The sequence below is a fragment of the Mastigoproctus giganteus genome, chromosome 4 (assembly GCF_048544385.1).
Source record: "Mastigoproctus giganteus isolate SK-2022 chromosome 4, ASM4854438v1, whole genome shotgun sequence".
Taxonomy (NCBI): Eukaryota; Metazoa; Arthropoda; class Arachnida; order Uropygi; family Thelyphonidae; genus Mastigoproctus; species Mastigoproctus giganteus.
Window position 1 is genome coordinate 103422250 of NC_143578.1, and position 22366 is coordinate 103444615.

At 36.6% G+C, this 22366-nt stretch overlaps 1 protein-coding gene across 1 annotated transcript in view; it reads right to left on the reverse strand.

Moving 5' to 3' along the window:
- Positions 1 to 22366, reverse strand: part of LOC150086960 (KICSTOR complex protein SZT2-like) — a 1378951-nt gene that overhangs the window by 65195 nt on the left and 1291390 nt on the right. The window contains exons 59-61 of the mRNA XM_090372336.1: positions 18745 to 19121; positions 17282 to 17507; positions 6813 to 7016 (exon numbers count right to left, since the gene is read on the reverse strand). Of these exons, the coding sequence (XP_090228462.1) occupies positions 6813 to 7016; positions 17282 to 17507; positions 18745 to 19121 (807 nt within the window). The remainder of the gene's footprint in view (positions 1 to 6812; positions 7017 to 17281; positions 17508 to 18744; positions 19122 to 22366) is intronic.

The window sequence follows — 22366 nt, forward strand, 5'->3', positions numbered from 1 at the left end:
CTACTTCACCCTCCTCGTTTTCATTCCAAAGAAAAACTGGTTCTCCTCGAGTTTTAACAATTTCTGCCAAGCTTCGCCTATATTCCCTGTATTCCTTTGTGTTTCCTACTACATTTAACCATTCTATTCCTTCGTATTCCCTTATTTGTATGCCATCTGAATCCGAATCAGACCCCGAAAGTGTTTTGCAATCTTTCTTACCGACTGACAAAATTGATACCTCTTCCTCCTCTATTTGTTTTGGTCTCTTCTTGAATTTTCTCTGTTCCCCCTTTTGCTCTTTTAGTTTTACCACTTATTTCTTCCTTCCCCCCCTGCTTATGTACATTTTGTACTGTATTTTCCGCTTCCATGTCCTCAGTTAGTTCCGCGTGTTCCGATTGTGTTGCCGACATATTGTACGCTATTGTAAATGTTGGTGTGATTTCTTTAATCTGCGTCTCATCCCTCTTGCACTACTACAGTTTCTGTGCTCTCAGCGTTAGGCATATCTTTTGGCGGCTCACTCGCTTTCTGCTGTCCTCCCCCACCAGCAACTCTTTCGGCAAACGTGCGTTCCGGGCATTGAATGAATATATGCGTGGAAGCTCCGCATTTTTTACAATTATTAAGGCAGTTGGCCGTAATATGACCTGTGCCATTACAATTAAAACAACATGATTTTTGGCATTCTGTTCCCAAATGGTCTTTACCTCCGCACCTCAAACAAACTTTCTTAACTCCTGGGTAATTTATTAATAACCTGTGGCCCATCAAATCGATTATGTTTGGCACGGGCGTTTTCATGTCAATATGAATTTGCACCGCACCTGTTTCTACGCCTGGCCATTCCTCATATTCTTTCCTGTGAATCTTAACAACCTTACCAAACATGTTAAAAAAGCTCTCGACAGGACTATTAGACATTTCTACCGGAAACCTGTCGATAGTAACCACTTTGCGTATGTTACCAATTTGCTCGGGTTTGATCATGACATTTCTAATAGAAAACCCTTTCAAAACCTTTTCTCTTGCCTCTACTGTTTTCAAGACCGACTGATATTTCTGCCTCAGTAATGGAGTTAATCCTTTTATCTCATGAACCGAAACAACCTGAGTCACTCCCCACATTACCTCTCTAATTGGACAAACCTCTGTAGTCTGAAACTCCACTGTTCTTTCTCTAAAAAAGAACTATGCCATAATTAATTTCCATTCCTTAAGGAAAATGAATAGTTAAAAATCCCGTGTCCTGCCTGACACCAGCAAAACGAGAAAAGAAAATACCTAACTTGGCAGAAATAAATTTCAAAGAAATGTAAATCAAAGAAAATCAATCACTTACTACCCTCCTAAAGGAGGTTCCCCACAAGGGGGGTAACCTCAACTGAAAGGACTGCTGCTAACCTCTTGATACGATCGGTCACTTTCCTGAACCTTCAGAACGAGTAGAACACATCTGAACGAAACAATTCACAAACTAGCCTCTAGATGATCGTTTCGAAGCTAGTGGGCTTCATCATCAGTGGGCAGGCAGGTACCCTGGTAGTGCAACATGTCATCACAGTTGCAAAGTTATATCCATAATATGAGAGATGCCAAAGGGTATTGGTAATAATGTATTTTGAAAACGAAATGCACTATGGTGTATCTACACCGAAATATAATATCGGAGTAGATACACCATAGTTAACCCTTAATTTGAACTACGTATGTAATGTAAAAGGCATCGTTTTAATAGTATCTCATATTGTGGGTGCTTTCACAATGAGATAGCTGATATTGCACTACTTCAAATAAATAATGCTTCTCTAGTAGAGAAGACTACTGTTATTTATTTTCAGAGAATACCACCACCCAGACGATGGTGTATCTACACCGATATTATATAGTTAATTACCAAAGCACATAAGGATTATGCCTTGTGCATTTTGTTTTCAAAATACATTATTACCAACACCCTTTCGCATCTCTCATATTGTGGATATAACTTCGCAACTGTGATGGCATGTTGCACTACCAGGTTACTTACTCGTCCACTGAGAACAAATCCATTATTGTCAGAACCGTAATTCTTCCTATAATCTTATACACGGTGTTTATAACAGGAATCACAGCTAGGACAATGAGACGATTTTACGTTCCAACATTTCAGTTTCTATGGGGAGGAAAACGGCAAGAGATAGCGCAGAAATTTTTATTTTTACTGTGGGAAGATGGGAGAATAAGTATTTCAAAAATTAATTTGAGGTGTAGCTGTAAGAGACTGCTGGATGTGGCTAATATGGTGCAATCTAACCATTTAGTAGCGGTACTGATAAAATATTTTATGGGATTTAATACAGCCTTAATTAAAGGGGACAATTATCTAGGGCCAAAAGCAGAGACAATTCCCATATATTAAAAAAAATTCGGGATATGTGCACGCAGTTAAGGGAGAAAGATATAGATCATTTTAAGGGCGGTTTAAAACGATTCTACTGGGCACTGTTAAACTCAGAAAATCCAAATTTCGGAAACCATAATGCGCAATTGTTTTTTAAAAATCTAAAAATTGGCAGAAACTACCCATCACATATTGATTTTTCGTGGAGGTTACGGAAATATACCAGTGAACGATATGACGTATAGATTTAGTCAGACAGGCAACAGATTATGCGGATTTTGTACCGAAATTGAAATAGTGTACCATTTATTTTATTACTGTCGATTTGCACAGGAAGTTTGGAACAGAATTTGTAGATTTTTGAGGATAAGACAGTTCACACTGGAGGAGGTAATTTACTTGCAATTCGATCATCCCTTGGGCAAGAAAAAAATATTCACGATATTTTTAATTACAGAGGCAAAATATCATGTGTGGAAGCTTCGAAAATGGAAAAGGTTTGGGACCTTTAGGGGATATCTTTGGGACTTGAAACAAACAATGTCTGCTTCCATGCAAAGGTTTTTACAGTTGGAAAAATGGCGTTTAGGGTCTGATAAGTTTCTGAAAAGGTGGGGAGAGTCATCTCTTCTGTGCAGTTTGGTTGGAGATGAGGTTCATCTTAAGTACGGGTTTTAGTTATTTGGGAAAAAAAAAAAAAAAAAAAAAAACCCTGTGTTTTTTTTCGTTTATTACAAAATTCAGTTTTCTTGATAAAAATGTAGATCTGTTAGGCTCTCATCAAAACAGTTCCATGATATAGGTTTAAATTTTATAACTCATTTGTTTGGTTTAATAGACCTGGTCCAATGGGTTATTTTTCACATTAAATTCACAAATGGCTTTGAAATGATCATCTGAATTTTCAAGAGTTTTCATAATTTAGGTTTGGATTTTATAATTCATTTGTTTGATTTAATAGATCTGGTCCAATGGGTTTTTTTTTTCACATTAAATTCACACTAGCTTTGAAATGATTGTCTGGTGGTGGTATCCTCTGAAAATAATAACAGTAGTCGTCTCTACTAGAGAAGCATTATTTATTTGAAGTAGTGCAATACCAGCTATCTCGTTGTGAAGGCACCCACAATATGAGATACTATTAAAACAATGCCTTTTACACTACAGACGTAGTTCAAATTTATGGGTTAACTATGTATCTACACCGATATTTTATAGTTAATTACCAAAACCTATAAGAATTATGCCTTGTGCATTTCGTTTTCGAAATACATTTTAAAAGTAAATAATTAATTTCTAATTATCTATGTAATCTTTGTTGTTTTTAAGATTTCATGATCAATTTTCAAAGTAAAATTATTTTTTATACTTCCTTATGTCCATTATCTGAGTAACTAATAATATTTCGCTTGTAATTCATCTTTGTTTCTTCTCTTCTTAAAGTATTATTGTCATTATTTTCTGTGATTTTTTATATTATCGGGAAATATCTGCCTTAGTATTACTGAATAACAATAGATAACAATGTTGGATGATCCTATTATTTTCTTTCCAAATTAAACATTCTCTTGTATACATTTATGAGAAGAAATTAATGTTCAGAGTTAATATTTTGGTAATTTCTGCTCGTTTTTCAATCAGATTTCAAATGATTAACATGCAATTTTATTACTTGTCAAATATATTATTAATATAATTTACTTTTAATTTAAAATAAGATTTTATAGTAATATTTATCATAATGTGATATTATTACTATCATTAATGAATTAAGAAACTATATGAATTATTTCACTTGACCGAACCAAACTGAACCAAACCACTGGTCAAAATCACCTTTTGAACCAGCCTGCAAACCGAACATCAGCAATTTTTGAATCGAACCGGCCCAAAATTTTAGGTGGTTTGCAGCTCAGAATCAAGTCACAAAAGATATTAGGCAAGCCAAGACAAATTACATGAAATCATTGGCAAAGGATGCTAAGAAAAACATTAAGGACTTCTTTACTTTATATAAACTCTAGAAGGAAGGGGATGAATCAGATTGGTCCACTTGATATCGATGGTTCGACTGTTGATGATCCTATTCAGATAGCTGACAAACTGAATGAGTATTTTGCATCTACATTCACATATGAGGAATTCTTCAGTGAAGTGAAGGACAGAAGCTTATTAAACTCTAACAGGGAGCTTAATGATTTTGTAATAACTGAGAGCAAAGTGGAGGAGGAATTGTTGAAGTTAAACAGAGGAAAGGCACCTGGAGTGGATGGGATCGATTCATTATATTAAAGGAGGGGGCAAAGGATGGCTAAGGAAACCCTTAGCCATAATTATGTCAATTTTTTTGACTCAGGGGAGGTCCACATGGACTGGAGATGTGAAACTGTGTCCCCATGTCACAAAGGGAGATCAAAAGGTGACACGAGTAATTACAGACCTGTTAGTTTAATTTCTGTTCTGGGAAAAATAATGGAGTCGCTAGTTAAAGAAGCGCTGCAAGATCATCTAGACAAGCCTGCAGTAATAATTCAGACACAGCATGGGTTTGTTAGTTATTTGGTTTTTAGGGGCATTAGCAACTAAGGCCATATTGCTCCGGGATATGCGGTGGTCATTCCCTGACCTTTCTGCATCCTCTGTATTTGGTGGTGACGGGCTTGAACCCCAGTCTAATCAAGAAGCATGTGCTACGCACTGCTGCTCCATCCCACCTGGCTACGGAGGCACCTCATGGGTTTGTTAAGGGAAAAGTATTGGTACTGTTATTTCTGGCGCAAAGTCTACTAGGGTCATATTGCGCCTATCAATGGTATGGAGGTCAGACATGTTAAGGGAAAGTCTTGTCTGACAAATTTGATTGGATTCTATGATGTGGTTACAAAGGAACTGGATGCAAAAAATAATTTTGACATCGTGTACTTGGATTTCAGGAAAACTTTTTATACTGTTGTGCATGGAAAACTACTGTACAAATTGGAGCAGTATGGTATTAAGGGTGTTGCTACAATGGATAAAAAGGTGGTTGAGTGGGAGACGACAGAGAGTGGTAATCAATGGATGCTGCTCTTTGTGGACTAACATTATTAATGGAGTCACCCAGAATTCGGTGTGGGGCCAGCTATTGTTTTGTATATTTATCAATGATATTGATGAAGGTATATCAGGCTTAATGTCCAAGTTTGCAGATGATACAAACGTTGGCAGGGTTGTTAATGACAGTAATGGCGGTGTGCTACTTCAGTTGCCACTTCTCAGATGGGCTGAGAAGTGGCAACTGAAGTTTAACATTGACAAATGCAAAGTATATGGGTAGAAGTAACCGCGGAGAAATGTACCAACTGTATGGTACTACAGTTAGGGTGGTAGAAAATTAACAAGACATGAGAGTAATTGCGGGGTTATATATGAAGTTTTCTGAGCAATGCAGATGGGCTGCCAGAGCAGGTCATGGGGTATTGCCAATGATATACAGGAATTTTGCTAATAGAGAAAGGGAGGTGATTATCCCTTTATATAAGGCAATTTTCAGGCCATGCCTGAATAGAGGTCTAGAGTCCTCATTTTAGGAAGGATGTAGAGTTGCCAGAACAAGTACAGAGAAGGGCAACAAGATTGGTGAGGGGAACAAAGGGGGCCCTCACCCAAAAAGGCTTAAGTTTTGCAAATTGCAGTGGCTGGAGACTAGTCACCTGCAAGGTGATCTGATTGAGGTTTATAAGGCCTTGAATGGGATTTTTCCTCTTGCTCAGATTACTCACCTGAGGGACATAAATTCAAATTGAGGAAAGACAGTTGTAGAATAGATGTGCGGAAATTTGCTTTTAGGCAGTGGGTGGTTGATTCCTGGAACAAACTTCCATCTGTCATTGTGGAAGTTGACAGCTTAAATAAATTCAAGGCAGAACTAGACAAACAGTTAGAGGAAATGAATGTGTGAAATTGTTTTTTTTATTTTTTTATTTGTTTTTTTTTTATATGCTCTCAGAAGTATAAACATGAAATAGTAGTAGAGGCATGTGATGCAAGAAAGCTAGCATATGAGCTTATGTAGCATTAGCTACATAAGCCTTTGGCTTCCTTTCACCCTATGGATAATAATAATATCTCAGTGATTCTGAAAAGTGTATAGTACTGTATTTTGTAAGAGATAAAGGGTTTTTCATACAATTTTGTATTAGATCTGCATCAAAGAAAACAAGTGAACTAGCTTGTAAGAAATTGGTGTAAAAGACTCTTCTAATTCTTTAGAAAAGTCTTTTACACAGACTCTTCTAAAAAGCATACTGCTGACTGACACTGCACACTCTGGTTTTTCACTTAATTGCTAAGTGTAATCCTCAGCCAAGAGATTAATGTGTTGGAAAAAGGTAGGGAACATGTTAAAACAATAAGTAAATGCAAATTCTTACTATTAAGGATCTATAAATACTTTATGTGTACTTACAAGATAGCTGATGTTTCCATCTGGAGAGGTAAACTGTCGATGGCAATCAGTATATTTATGCTTAAGTACTGTAGCTAGTCCATGGTACCAGGGAATAGGCATATTAAGAAATGAAGTCAGATTAGGATCTATGTCATCCAAAGACATCATTGTAACCAGATTCAGAAGCTCAGAGAATTCAACGTAGCTTACAGTTAAACCAGACTAAATGAAAACAAAGACAGTTAAAATTATTGAAAACAATTATCTATTACTGCACAAACTCAAATGTAGCATTCCAAAATTCTTCACATTTTCAAAATACAGTAGGCCCTCAATTTAATGGACTAAATGTGGGAAGGGCATCTGCTATTGCCGAAAGTCCGATAAATTAAATGTAATTTAGAAATATATATTGATAATGAGCTTACAATATTATGTTATAATGTACATTGAGTAATTTATACAAGCCATTAAAACATCTGTTAAAAATATAAAAATAAATTTACAACAGGAACCAAACTTTATTTTAATTAAATACGTCAAAACTACTATACAATGTAACTAATGGAGTATTTCCACCACTTTTCTTTTTTTTTTTTTTTCTTAAAGCTCACACAAAGTTGTTTTCAATGTGAACATGTTTTTTCATTTAAATCCATTTTAGAGGGAAAAATATTTAAAAATTCTTAAACTCCATTGAATAAAAAACACAAAAAACTTTAAAAAAAGATACATAATATTCAATATTAATATTAACTTAATTGAAAGAATCACAATTTTCAGAGTCAGAAACAACTGTCATATGGAGGGAAGAGGTGTTAATTCCTTGCTGGTAGAGGGTTCTGGTGAAACGTGTCCAGTTAATGAAGTGGTCTTGAAGAAATCATCAAGCTGCTTCTTACATCTTGGTGCTGCTTCCTTATTACTGTAGATCGAAATTCTCTAAAATGGATTCATAATAGGGAAGCACATCAAGGTCTGATGATGATTCAATATAATGTATGATGTCATCTATATGTTATCTTATAACAGACAATTTAGGATGAGGTGCACCGAATTCTTCGTGTTTGTCATTGTCATTGTCCACTTGTTCTCCATTAAGAACATTTTCCACAATCTCTCCTTCACAAAAACTTTTACAGCCCAGATTACCTTCATCATTTTTCAGCCACTGTTCCACATCATTCTCAGTTGCATTTTCGTTGCTGGCCCTCAGGAGAGTGTCCCGAAAATTAGATGCCTCAACTCCCTTAAAGTCCATTTCAGGTTCTACATCGTACAACAACTTCTTCCAAGCATTGGCCAAGGTAGTATCTTCACATCTTTTATATCATATTCAAGGTAATCGTTATATCTTTACACGAAACTGTTAAGTTGAAGATAGCAGATCTGATGTTGTATGCATGTAAATTTTGCAGTGTCCTGGTGCCTCTTGTATCTTCTTCTGTGTCTTCTGTTTCTCTCAAAACAACCATCACCTCTTCTAAAAACTTCTTCTTATACAACCTTTTTTTTACATGCAACAATTACACCCTGATCTATCGGCTGTATCAGTGTAGTGTTAGGAGGCAGAAAAACACATTTAATTCTCCCATCCCTGCTAACTAACCTCTCAGCAGATGCATTATCTAGCAGTAAATCAGCCTTTATTTCATTATAAGGAATTTTTAGTACATCTGTCTGATATCGTTGCACATCAGACACATCAGCATTAGTTTTAGGGGTACCACTAAAATTACGGAATGGTACTCCCTTTAATCCTTAATTCATCACCCTTTCTAATTGCCTAAAGGCCAGAGGTAGGAACAATATGTACAAATTTAAGTCTCTCGTAATCCGATGTTTATATGGAAATTTTCTTCATTCTACGGAAACTATTTTAAATGTAATTACCAAGGGGAATTAAAAAAATTTGCTATAAAGAAGTTCGTTAAACAGAGGTCAGACTATAATTAAATAAAAATGAAGCAATTTTAAAACACATTACTGGGGAGATGGGGCCCTGCTTGCCCCACCGTTGTTCTGGCTCTGTATACTCAATAATTGAATTCAGGATTGGATTTCATTTATAAAATAAATGATCATTTCAACAATGGGCATGCAAATTTTCAAAAAAAAATGACAATGGGGTCTCGCCAGCCCGTGAAAGCCCATTATAGCTCACCACTGGGTCCACTGCTGTTTTCTATATTTATTAATGATGGTGATAAAGGCATATCAGGTTTGATGTCTAAGTTGGCAGATGATGTGATTTTTTTTTTTTTTTTTTTGGCTGATGCTGCATAAGCTCATACATTTGCTTTCTTGCATCACATGCCACTACTACTACTACACAAAGGTTGGCAAGCTGATCAATGAGAGTAATCAGCATATGCTACAACAACAACAAGATCTGGAAAAATTAGGCAGCTGGCCTGAGAAATGGCAATTCAAGTTTAACATTTACAAATGCAAGATACTTGAATGCCAGGAATAGTCATAATGAAATAAATATTGCTACTACTGATGAGACAATCAAAATAAGTAAAGTTTATTAAAAATAAATTAAATAAATGGATGCTGATAGATAAAAATAAAAAATAAACACACTATGTACAAATTAAAACTGAAATTTTATATAGCCAATAAATTTACAAAAAATAATAAAATATAAACTATTGACATAAAGTAAAGAAAAGAAAAGTGATAAAAGTGATAAAACAAACACAAAGATGCTTTCAGGGCAATGAGTCTCTTTATCAACGTAAACAAGATACACGATAACAAATCCTTATGCACATGCCTTCTGCATGTGTTGACAACAGGTGTGAATCATATGCAGAGAAAAGAAAGGAGAAGGGAAAGGAAAATGAAATACTCAACCATCAGACTCTGTGTGAGAATGGTGTGATGTACGCCAGTCTCACACAGAGAATGGTGTGATGTACGCTAGCTTTGTTGTTAACCCACAATCTCTGGTCATGATGTAAAATAACAGCTTCCATAATAGGTGTACATGAATTCCTGGATTGCAATTAATGCTGGGACCTGCCAAGCTATATGGAGGGCCTCCAACCATGAGAGATGATGAGAATCATGGGTATGGATTAATATTTTAACACTGGGTCACGGATTGTAATTTAAATGCTGCTCTCTCACCAGTAATGCTCCATGATGGCTGAGTCAGTGATATCAGCCTGGTGAATAGCCCCCTAGTACTTCAACTTAATGGTAGTGGAACTATTTCCCACTGTAACCAGACAGTTTTCTCACTGCCAATGTTTATATTCCCCACTATCCAGGCATTTCTGCATTTCTAGCCAGGCATGGCACTGTTAACATGTTGGATGTGTGCAGCTCCCAGGCAGGAGATTACAGTTGATGTTGTCAAAAGTAAAATCAACTGTTCCACATTATGCAAATGTGATTTATCACATTACTTGCTAGATTGTGGGGTGTATTATTATGGTGAGTCAGAATGTAGATTATGTGCTCATTTATGCGATTCCCTTATGGAAGTGATCTAGACCTAGATAACCTAAATTCTAGATTTGGTAGGCATTCCGATGTGCTTCCGCGTACATTGGAATGCCTACCAATATCCGGAAAAGTTTACCAATCATTATAATCAGTTACTATGATTATAATGATAAATGACACAATAGCATACATCACAGAAAACATTACCAATGCAGCTGTACTTGAATTCCGAACACATCGGGTGGATGTCCTCAAAGGAATTAAAACGAGGAGCCCATCAAGTGCTCAGTTGCCCAACTCAATGCCAGACCACACTTATATACCAGGCAACACAGCAGCAAATTTCAGGGCAGAATGTGCTGGTCCCACAGGAGCTAGGTATTGTTGGTGACTCATTGTCAGGGAAGCGGGAAATATATTGTGCAAAAAGGATAGGTGGAATAGGACCAGGGTATGTCTGCCAGGGGCAAAAGTTTATGACTTTTGCCCCTGGTTTATTTTATTTTTATTTTAAAGAAATAAAAATATAAAAAAAGTTTATTTTTTTAGAGCAGATATCATCTTTTAAGGGCACAAAAGGTGATATCTTTGTACATGTTGGCACTAATGACATTAAGTGTAGGAGATCTGCAGATTTATTAAGCAAGTACAGATCAATGCTGAAAAAAAAGTCGCGAGTTAGGGTTAAATTTGAAAGTGTCTGCAATCCTGTCCAGACATGATAGGAGGGAGTATATGATGAGAAACTTGTCAATCAATCTGACCCTGGAGAGGCTGTGCAGGGCTCATGGGGTAGAATTTTTCTTGGTGTGGTCTGTGCTTGTTAACAGGAGAGATTGCTTCTACAGGGATGTGATACACTTAAATAGAAGGGGTGCAAGAATATCTGCTGATGCTATTGAGGCAATGTTAGGTGGGTCGGAAAACTGCTAGCTTGGGGAAATTCACAGACTAACAGTAGCCGCAGGTAAAGGTAATAGAGGTATGTGACATAAGAAAGCAAGCGTATGAGCTTATGTAGCATCAGCACAAAAAAAAAAAAAAAATTCACACAACCATTCCCTCTAAATGTTTGTCCAGTTCCTCCTTGAATTTATTTAAGCTATCAACTTCCACAACGACAGATGGAAGTTTGTTCCAGCAATTAACCACATGCTGGCTAAAGGCAAATTTCTGCACATCTATTCTACAACTATCTTTCCTCAATTTGAATTTATGCTCCCTTAAGTTTGTAATCTGAGCAAGTGGAAGAATCCCATCAGAAATCAGTGTGCTCAACCCATTCAAGGCCTTATACATCCCAATTAGATCACTTGCAGGTGCCTAGTTTCCAGCCACTGCAATTTGCAGAACTTAAGCCTCTCTTGGTAAGAGGATCCCTACATTCCCCTCACCAATCTTGCTGCTCTTCTCTGTACACACTCAAGCAAAACAATATATCCTTCTTCAAATGAGGCCTCCAGACATGTATGCACTACTCAAGGCATAGCCTGACAATTGCCTTATACAAAGCGATAATCACCTCCTTTTCCCTGCTAGCAAAATTCTTGTATATCATTGACAAAATCTCATGACCTGCTCTGGCAGCCTGTCTTCATTGCTCAGAAAAGTACATATTTAACTCTACAATTACTCGCAGGTATTTTTCATTTTCTACCACCCTAAATGTAGTAGAAACAGATGGTATGTTTCTCCGTGGTTACTTCTACCCATATGGTACTTTGCATTTGTCAATGTTAAACTTCAGTTGCCACTTCTCAGCCCATCTGATCAAATTTTGTAAATCCTGTTGCAGTAGCACACTGCCATTACTGTCATTAACAACCCTGCCAACCTTTGTATCATCTGCAAACTTCGACACTAAGCCTGATATACCTTCATCAATATCATTGATAAATATACAAAACAACAGTGGGCCCAACATTGAACCCTGTGGAACTCCACTAATAACATTAGTCCATGAAGAGGTAGAAATGATTCTTGCACTGCTTCTATTGAAATGAGCACCAGCCCGGAAAGTCAGTTGTTGGGGATTTCGGAATTGCTAAGGGTCATGAAACAAGTAAATACATGGGCTGTGTTAGAGTAACTAAGGGTAAGAACAGGTGCATGTATACTTGCATGTACACCAATGCTAGGAGTATAATAAATAAATTTGATGAACGAAGTGCTGGTTAGGAAATCCAAGGCGGATATTGTTGGGATATCAGAGACGTGGTGCCACTCAGATATAAGAGAGGTAGAATTGGAATTTGGGGGAGTACAATGTGTATAGAAAGGATAGACAGGATAGGAAGGGGTTATGCTGTTAGTTAAGAAACACATAAAACCTAAGGAAGTGCATCCTGTTGGCATAGATGGACAGTGCAATGTTGAGTCAGTTTGGTGTGAGCACTGGGAAAGCAAAAATAGCACCGGGAAAGCAAAAATGAGAGCAGAAGTTTGTTATAGGCCTAATGACTCTGATGAGTACAATGAACAATTATACAGAGGAATAGAGTGGGCCAGTAAATCAGAGTGTCTTATAATGGGGGATTTTAACTTCCCTGATATAGACTGGAACTTGTAGGTTGGTGACTTGCACACTAGAAGGCTTTTGGATTTATTGGATGATTGTTTTCTGCAGCAGCATGTTCAAGAGTTTCTACTGAAATCAGGTCAATAGTATTACTCCCTCTGGTTGCCTCTCGAACATGCTGCTGCAGAAAACAATCGTCCAATTAATCCATAAAAGTCTTGCCAGTGTGCGAGTGACCAAACCACAAGTTCCAGTCAATATCTGTGAAGTTAAAATTGCCCATTATAAGACATTCAGATTTACTAGTCCAGTCTATTTTTCTGTACAATTGTTCATTGAACTCATTCGAGTCATTAGGCCTATAATACACTCCTACTCTTATTGTTTCTTTCCCAGTGCTTATGTCACACCAAACTGACTCAACATTGCACTGTCCATCTATGTCAAATGGATGCACTTCCTTTGATTTTATGTTTTTCTTAATTAACAGCTTAACCCCTCCTCCCTTCCTATCCTGTCTGTTCTTTCTGTACACATTGTACTTCCCAAATTCCAATTCTGCATTCCTAATATCTGTGTGACACCAAGCATTGGCGTACATGCAAGTATACATGCAGCTATTCTTATTTTATAGTTACCCTAACACATCCCATGTATTTATTTGTTTTATGATGACTGCCATCAGTCCTTGAAACCCCTAGCACTCCTAGCTCCAGGTTGCTGCTCATTCTAATAGAAGTACTGCAAGAATCACCTTCACCTTTGCCTGTTGCTACTTTTAACCTTTTAGTCTGTGAATCCCCCCCCCAAGCTAGCAGTTTTCTGACCCACCTAACTCTACCTTGATAGCATCAGCAAATATTCTTGCACCCTTTCTATTTAAGTGTATCCCATCCTTGTAGATGCAGTCTCTCCTGTTAACAAGCATAGACCAAGCTGAGCAAAATTCTACCTCACGAGCCTTGCACAGTCCCTCCAGGGTCGAATTGATTGACAAGGTTCTCATCATATACTCTCTCCTATAGTGTCTGGGCAGAATTGCAGACACTTTCAAATTTAACCCACGACTTTTTTTTAACATTGACCTGTACTTGTTAAGTAAATCTGCAAATCTCCTACTCTTAATGTCACTGGTGTCTCCGTGTACAACAATATCACCCTTTGTGCCATTAAAAGATGATATCTGCTCTACAACATCAACTTTTGCCCCCAGCAGGCATACCTTGGTCCTATTCCATCTATCCTTTTTACATAATATATTTACTGTCTCCCTGACAATAGAGTCACCAACAATAACTAAATCCTGTGGGACTAGTGCATTCTGCCTTGGAGATTACTGCTGTGTTGCTTGATGCACAAGAATGAGCTCTGGCGTCGAGTTGGGCAGCTGAGAGCTTGACGGGCCCCTCATTAATTTCTTCGAGGGTGTCTACCCTATACTTCAAGCTCTCATAGACACCCATCAGAACGCTGAATTGATGGTTAATTTTTAGGCACTCTCTGCACCTGGCACACACAAAGACATCCTCCTTGGTTAGATCACGTTCTGTTCCAGAGAGTTCGGCAAATATTTTACAAGTTGCACATTTTTTTTCAGGCTGTGATGCATTGGAGAATCTTCCCCCTCAGTTCGTCCCTGAGTCACAGCACTCTTGCCACTTTGTGCCCGTTGCTTTGCTGCTCTAGTCTGGGGCATGATATTTAAAATTAATAAGATCAATAAATTTAATTAAATAATTGTCAATACTACACTATCTAAGACAGTGGTTTTCAACCTTTTTTTTAATAATGCCATCCCTAAATAATTTATTTTATTCTGTGGCACCCCTACGTAATTTTCTGCCTGTTAGATCCAATTCTCTCTCTGTATATATATATATATATATATATATATATATATATATATATAACTATCATATAATATAGTTATATATATATATAATTATATATAGTTATATATGATAGTTATATATATATATAACTATCATATAATATATATATATATATATTATATGATAGTTATTACAATAATATAATTATAAAAATTACGTCATAATACAAATTACTGTATATTTTACAATAATATGTATAATATACAGTATATAATTTTATTCTTTATATAGAGGTACTAAGTAAACATCAATTGTAGATCCCCACAAAATGAAAAAGAAACTGTACACCTTTTTATAATGAAATAAACATATAAATTAAAAAATAATAAGTTTAAGTAACTTAAACCCAAATTACGTGGCACCCCTGGAATGTTGTTGCGGCACCCCGGTTGAAAACCACCGATCTAAGAGAAGCCTAAATGCAGTGATGCGTATTACCCTATATAATTTTATGTTAGAGCTACCTTGTTACCACGATTAAATTTGAATTCCCTGCCATTCTCTATACGAAAACAATGGCAGCAAGATTCGAACAAAACAACAGTTTTTTGTATATTAAGTATTAAACTATAAAAACTATATCTAAATTAAAAATAGCAAGTGTAAGTACAGCTATAAAGCTACTTATAAAGTACAATAGAATATGACAATTAAGTAAATAAAATAGTAAAACACTTATGCTCTTTTGAAACTTGTAATTCACAGCTGTAACTTGCAGACAGTGAGCACCTTTACCAATGTGGGACCCATCAAGCTCTCAGCTGCCCAACTCATCGCCAGGGTTGGAGTGAGATGTCCATCTTTTTTAGTCATGATCCGCTTCACATTAATTACTTTTTGACTGCTGAGTTCCTGGAGTAGTTCTTCTTCAAAGACTATTATTAGCTTCCAGTTATTGATGACACCTTTTGATGAATTTAAGGTTTTGTGAGGAGTAATTGATACTGTCAGCCCATCAAATGTTGTCATCTTTAACAGCCTCTCTATGTTTTCAGGTGGCTGTTTCAATCAGAAGGTCTCCGGTTTGCAGTCTTTTCCCCATATTTGGTGATCCAGCAATAGATTCTTTATATCTTTTAATTAAGAATGTTAACTTGCCCACAGGTTGGGATGATAGAGAGTGTATCACCAGGAAATTTGGTATATTTATTATGATGCTATGCTTCTCTTCGAAGCTTTTTAGGGTGACTGGAGTCATGGTCAATGTCAGACTTTTCTGGTTGTGAGCTTGAAGCTGATAAAGGTGGATAACTGTTTATATCCATGATGGCTCCTTTTGGCCCCGGTTTATCTTTTTCACCTAGGTTACTGGTCTCACCATAGGGAGGCAGGACCAGTGCTGCTTGGTGGCCAAATGTTTGTTTGTTATTTGGTTTTTAGGAGCATTAGCAACTAAGGCCATACTGCTCCAGGAATATGCGGTGTCATTCCCTGACCTTTCCGGATTCTCTGTATTTGGTGGTGACAGGCTTGAATCCCAGTTTAATCAAGAAGCGTGTGCTATGCACTGCTGCTCCTTCCCATCTGGCTACGGAGGTGCCTGTGGCCAAATGTAGAGGTTAGTACTGTTAGTAAGTGTATTAAATTAAAGAAAAAGATACTTTCCTTCTTCTGGGCTCTTTTCTGATTTGATTGATTTTGTAGTTGTTGGCGCATCAGCTTCTGTGGCCATATTGCACCTCCCAAGGTTTTTGCAGTACTTTGATCCAGCCCGAGGCGGGAATCGAACCCGCGACCTTTGGGTTGCCGGGCAGGTACTTTACCCACTCGGCTAGCCCGGTCGGCGCTCTTTTCTTGGTGCTTTTAAGAGAGCAGAGCTACTTAACAGATAGGTGTATTAAGTGAGTGAGGAAACAAGGAAAACTCAGACACTGAAGAGAAAAACACTCTTTAAATGCACAAGAATCGCTTGGCCATGGCATCTGGGGCCAAACCTTGGTGCCACCAATGATGTTATGCTTCACCTGATTCAGACCTATATAATAATTACAAACATAGCAGAGTGTCTGGATATAATATATACCTTCCCTGTGGTTGTCATAACAAATTAAAAAAAAAAAAAAAACTTAGTACAGAAATGCTACAGTTTATATATCATGGTATTGATATGCTTGTTGTTATTTGGTTTTTAGGAGCATTAGCAACTAAGGCCATATTGCTCCGGGAATATGTGGTGGTCATTCCCTGACCTTTTCGCATCCTCCATATTTGGTGGTGACGGGCTCAAACCCCGGTCTAATCAAGAAGCGTGTGCATATTGATATGCACTTATAGTAGTAGTAGTACATATATATGTAATACATATAAATGTTGCAAAAATATGAACCTCTAATTGAAGCAAGAAATGACACTAGAGTAAAACTAATGGCACATTGAATTCAGGACATAAAATACATATCAGAAACAGTTAAATATAAATATACTTTTTCTTTTCTTTCTTTTTTTTTATATTGTGATAATACTAGGTAAAATGAGACTGCAATAAGCAGGTATAATGGTATCTGGTTATAAATGGGTAAATCCTTATTATATTTAATGCTCATACCATTTAATGCTGCTTTTAATCCTTATCAGCAAAATCAAGTATAAAGTATATACAATAAAATTGAATAACTCACTCCATCTCGACTACTATCATCTTTTCGCCCACGAGGTAAAAGATAATTCCACAAGAAGTCCCGACGACAGTGCACAGCTGCTCTACCAACAACAGCATCTAAATGAGCTTTTGCTGTGGTTGCTTGTTTTAATAAAACTTGTTGCATCATTGTTTCTTGATTGCTAAAGTAACCCAAATATGTTACTTCTTCATCACACATTCCTCTGATTGTAGTCCCTCTAGATCTGTACAAATTTAGAAGGAAAAATTTTAGCAAAATTAAATAAAAAGACAATTGAATCTTCTATGATATCTACTATCACATATAGAAATACAAATAGAAAAGAACAAATTTCAAACCATTTATTATGTTAAAGCATTTTCACAAGTCACTCCTTGAGTAATATAATAATACTAAAATAGTAAGGTAAGCAATATAGTAATATGACTCTATGTAAATGTTAGGGTAAACAAAGATTTACTTCATCTATTTAGCATTGGTCTAGAGGTTTCATCATCATATATACCAAAATATATGGTATATTTTCCAACTTCAAGCCTTTTCATGTTATGAAATATCTCTTATAGAGTAATTACAAAAATACTTTTACAACTTCAAACATAAAATGACTTTAATTTCATATGAAAGGAAAACAAATGACATGACAATAAAGAAATGCTTTATGAAAGTGTTTCTATTCATTTTGAGTAAAGCAGGAGTTGCTTGGGTAATAGTAATCCTATCCTTCAGTTCTGTGACAGTTTGCAGTAATTTTGGGTGATAAACCACATCTCTGATGAAAATCCCACAGAAAGAAATCATGTGGTGTGCAACTTCAAGTTGGTCTTCAAGCAGGGCTTGCTGATTTAGAGTCTCTCACTTGCAGCAGGTAATGGGAAGGAATGTCATTTTGTTGAAAAAAAATTCTTCCTTCCAGGTTTTTGTTGCTGAGGTAGCACTCTCTGAATAGTTCATTGTGGAAGACACAGTTCACAGTCAGTATGGTAGCGAGATTTTTTAGGACAGCGCAGATATGCCTACTTTACTCAATCTACTCTTTCTTTGTTCACAGTAGACCTACTAGTCTTCTTAACAAGCATCATGCAACACCCAGTTTGTGTAAAGCTTCCATGCCATTCCTAAACTTTCGTAGGAGACCCTGTACTAATGTGCACAAATTTCAACTGCATTTGTGTTGCTAATTTTAGTTTTCTCAACAAACACATTCTGCTTTTTTTACACCAGTGAAAGCTACCATTTCTGTTTTTTTCTACAGAGGCACCTCTAGCGAATACGGATACGAATCCAACTGAAACCTGATGAAAAATAAATTTGGTTATTTCTTTTTGTTGTCTTACCATCTGTTTTCCTTTTGTGTGAAAAATATAAACGTTTGAAGTTATAAAACTTTTCTTTTGAAGTAATTATAATTTTGAAATTAACTCTTATACATTCATGTAAAATAAATCATAAAAGCTTACCTTGAATCATGGCTGCTATTATCATATGAGTCCTCCATGCTGCTTTCTAATTTTTCTTTTTCAGTGATAACTGATACAGTACTGATTTTCCTAGAAGGATGACAACTAGAAAGGTAGGATGGCGCCAAACGCACAGTCTTAAATGATCCCACTGGTACTGCAAGATTAAACAACTTTGGATACAGTTCACGTTGACTAGTAAGTATAATGTAGTACTTTAAAACAAGGGTATTTTTATCTATTTGTCCTAGGGGTGCACAATTTGTGTCTTGAGTAATTAAAAGACCAACATCGAAGTTATCAACCTGGCAGACATCATTGGCATCTTTGTAAGAAGCTTGTTGGGTTGATAGTTCCACCAATACAAATTCTGTATCCTGCAAGTCAATGATAAACAAGAATAAGATTAATGCATGATATCACAAGTAATAGTATTTTTTATACTGAGTACAATGTAAACAGTAAAAGATTAATATTGAGGATACAGTCATCTTATCAGTGGGAAAAAATTATTACTTGTATGTTGCTGGATGGAAAAAGGCAAGGTGTAAATCCTAATAGGAAGATGCTTCATTGTGTAGCTATCAGTGTAGAAATAAACGTTTAATAAAATATTAAGGATAATTGTTCAGATTATCTTACAGTGGACTTTATACATGAATGGATACTTGGAATTTTAGTGCAGCTATGAATCAACAATTTAGAAAAATTGAAATTAAATACACTAAACACTGCCAGATTTAGGTAGTCTGGAACTCAGGCACATATTTTTAGAGACCCCTTTCTAAGGTCTGCTTACAGACAATTTTAATATGAATGGGACAGGAAGGAATGATGGGGATAGAAATAAATAAATTCAAACATAATAAAAAGAAAGAGCAATAATTACAGTAAATTAAATATGATTAAGAGCTAAAACGTGTTAGTTTGACCCCCCCTCCTCCAGCAGCCCTAGGCAAAACTGTGACAATTCACAGTAAATACGGTGCATTATCATAAATATTTGGCCTTTTTTCTCACAGCAAAATTGTTATTAAAAATATAAAAGTTCTTGGGCCCTGCATATTAAGCTTCTCTTTTGTTGGGAACACTGTTAATTCTGACCCAAATTAAGTGTCTGAACTTTTTTTTTTGTTTTTGTTTCAGAGGGAATTTAAATAGTAAATGTATTATTTCATATGTAAAAGCAAGACAGGACATTTATGTATCATCAATACAAGCACTTTCTTATTTTTTCCTACATACTTTCATTTTATATGTACTTTCTTATCGTTTATGGAAATTTCAGTCTTTTGTTGAGAAAAAGATGATTAATTCCTCAACATGGACCTATAAGAGACTTTACTTCTGTTGAATGCTAGCAAACATCATAAAACCATAAGCATCCAACTGGATGAATCAAACAAAAAAGATTTTGTGCTCTGGATTCATATTAATATTATAAATTATTGTGCCACGGAGCAAAAATGGAAAGAAAATAGATGATGTGTTTGTGGTCATTCCCCGGGAGTCGGGCAACCGATTTTTTCACCTCCTTAACTCTCTGTTGCCTTTCATTCAGTTCACCATTGAACTGGAGTCAGACAATACCCTTGTCTGGCACGAAGGCATGCGCTTGAAGACAACGGTCTATTGCAAGCTGTTGTGTGCTGGCCAAATCATCAACTACCGGTTAGCACACGCATGCACCGACTTGTTAAAACACGTTAGCATTAAAATGTTGAAGAGTGCTGAAATGAGCTCGCAAGAGGCAGCTAGGTATTTGCTTCGCCAGCCAACGTCTGAGGCAAGTAGAGAAGTTGTGTACATTCCAACTATTTGGCCTCACAAGCATCAGAAAAGAAGAGCAAGAAGCGAATGGCTGAAGAAAATCTTGACGATGATTCTACTAACAGATGGAATGAAAATATTATACAGAAATATGAGAAAAGACAAAAAGATGGAGAGATCGGTCAGTTTTGCTTGGCTGATTTTGCAGCGAAATACAATATTGTGAAGGGACAATGTAAACCTAGAAAACAGATGCGAGTCAAGGTATCACCATGAAATGTCTGAATTGGCAGAGTATAAATGTGAGATGATTTTACTTTACTGGCATTTCGAAAATGAAATCGTTGATATCTTAGATTCAAACAAGTTTCTTCAAATATATGATGACAATGAAGAGTACTTTAGGAATTGCCGCAAAAGGTACGAGTTGGACACTGATATTGACAAAGCATTGGAGTATTGTAGAAAACTTTGAACATATTCCTCGCATTTCGCTCGAGCATCCTCTTTATCATCCATTTCGATGCAAAGTCGAATTGCAGAGGATGCTAGTGACAGACTTCAAGAGAACAATGATGATATTAAAATGACTTCGGCAAACTCGCTATCCACTGTGGTATATTGGCGAGATAATGTCATGACCAGCAATGATTACTGCAAGTTGGTTTGAATGATGAATAGAGAACAACGCGAGTTGATTCTTGAAGTTATACATTGAATAATAGATCGAGCTAACACAACACTGTTTCCATATACTTTACTGGTCCAGCAGGCTGTGGCAAGATGTTTACCTTGAAAATTATAATGGGAACTTACAATCACTTAAGTCAGGTGGAAAACTTGCTTAACAATGCATTCATCACCTGCGCGTTGATGGGGAAGGTGGCCGTAGCAATCAATGGTGCTACAGTTCATTCGGCGTTCAAAATTGGTATGACGCGAAAGACATGGTGGACTTGCTCGAGAAACTTTGCACCTTTATCGTAACACGTTTCATACATTCAAGCAGTATTCTTCGATGAAGTTAGCATGATCGGAGCTGACTTTTTTCATATGATCAACACCAGACTGCAAGAGATCACTGGGGAATTCAATTGAGAGTTTGGTGGTATAGATATCATATTTTGCAGAGATTTGCATCAGTTGCTGCAAGTGAATGCAAGGCAAATATTCAAGCCTAATAAGAATTCCATCAGTGGTGCAATTTTGTGGCAGTCTCTCAGTTTCTTTTCACTGGTTGAAGTGATGAGACAGAGTGATGTTGTAGTCTCTGGAATATTAACTAAAACTGGAAATGGTGAAATGTTAGACGTTGAAGAAAAGAAGTTAATTGAAAGTTGATTTAGAATACGAAACTTTGTCATGGAACAAATACCAAATGCTGTTCGTTTGTTTCATCGTAACAAAAATGTTGTTCAGTATGACACTCAAGCGTTGGAAGGAAACGCCACCATCGAGTGTACAGCCGACGATCAATTCACCAGTTTTTTTTTTTTTTTTTATGAAAACCCCAAACACGAAAGGTATCAAAACCTATAGTACTTAGTACCGTGCATGAGTTGAAGGAGCAGTATGGGGGGAGGGGGATGCCAGAAACTTTGCTCTAGAGACTAAACATGGGTTTCACCACTTCAAGCCTCCAATAAGCAAAGTGGTGGTATTTCACCGGTTGATGAAAGTCATCTACCACCTGCAAGTTACAAGAGTCATGAACAGTTGACTAGTGTGTGAACAAAATTCCATCAAATGAGTGTAGCAGAGACTGGAAGTTTGCCATACATATTGCATCTATCGACTGGAAAACCATACATGATCACTACAAACATCGATGTTGAAGATGGTTTGATCATTG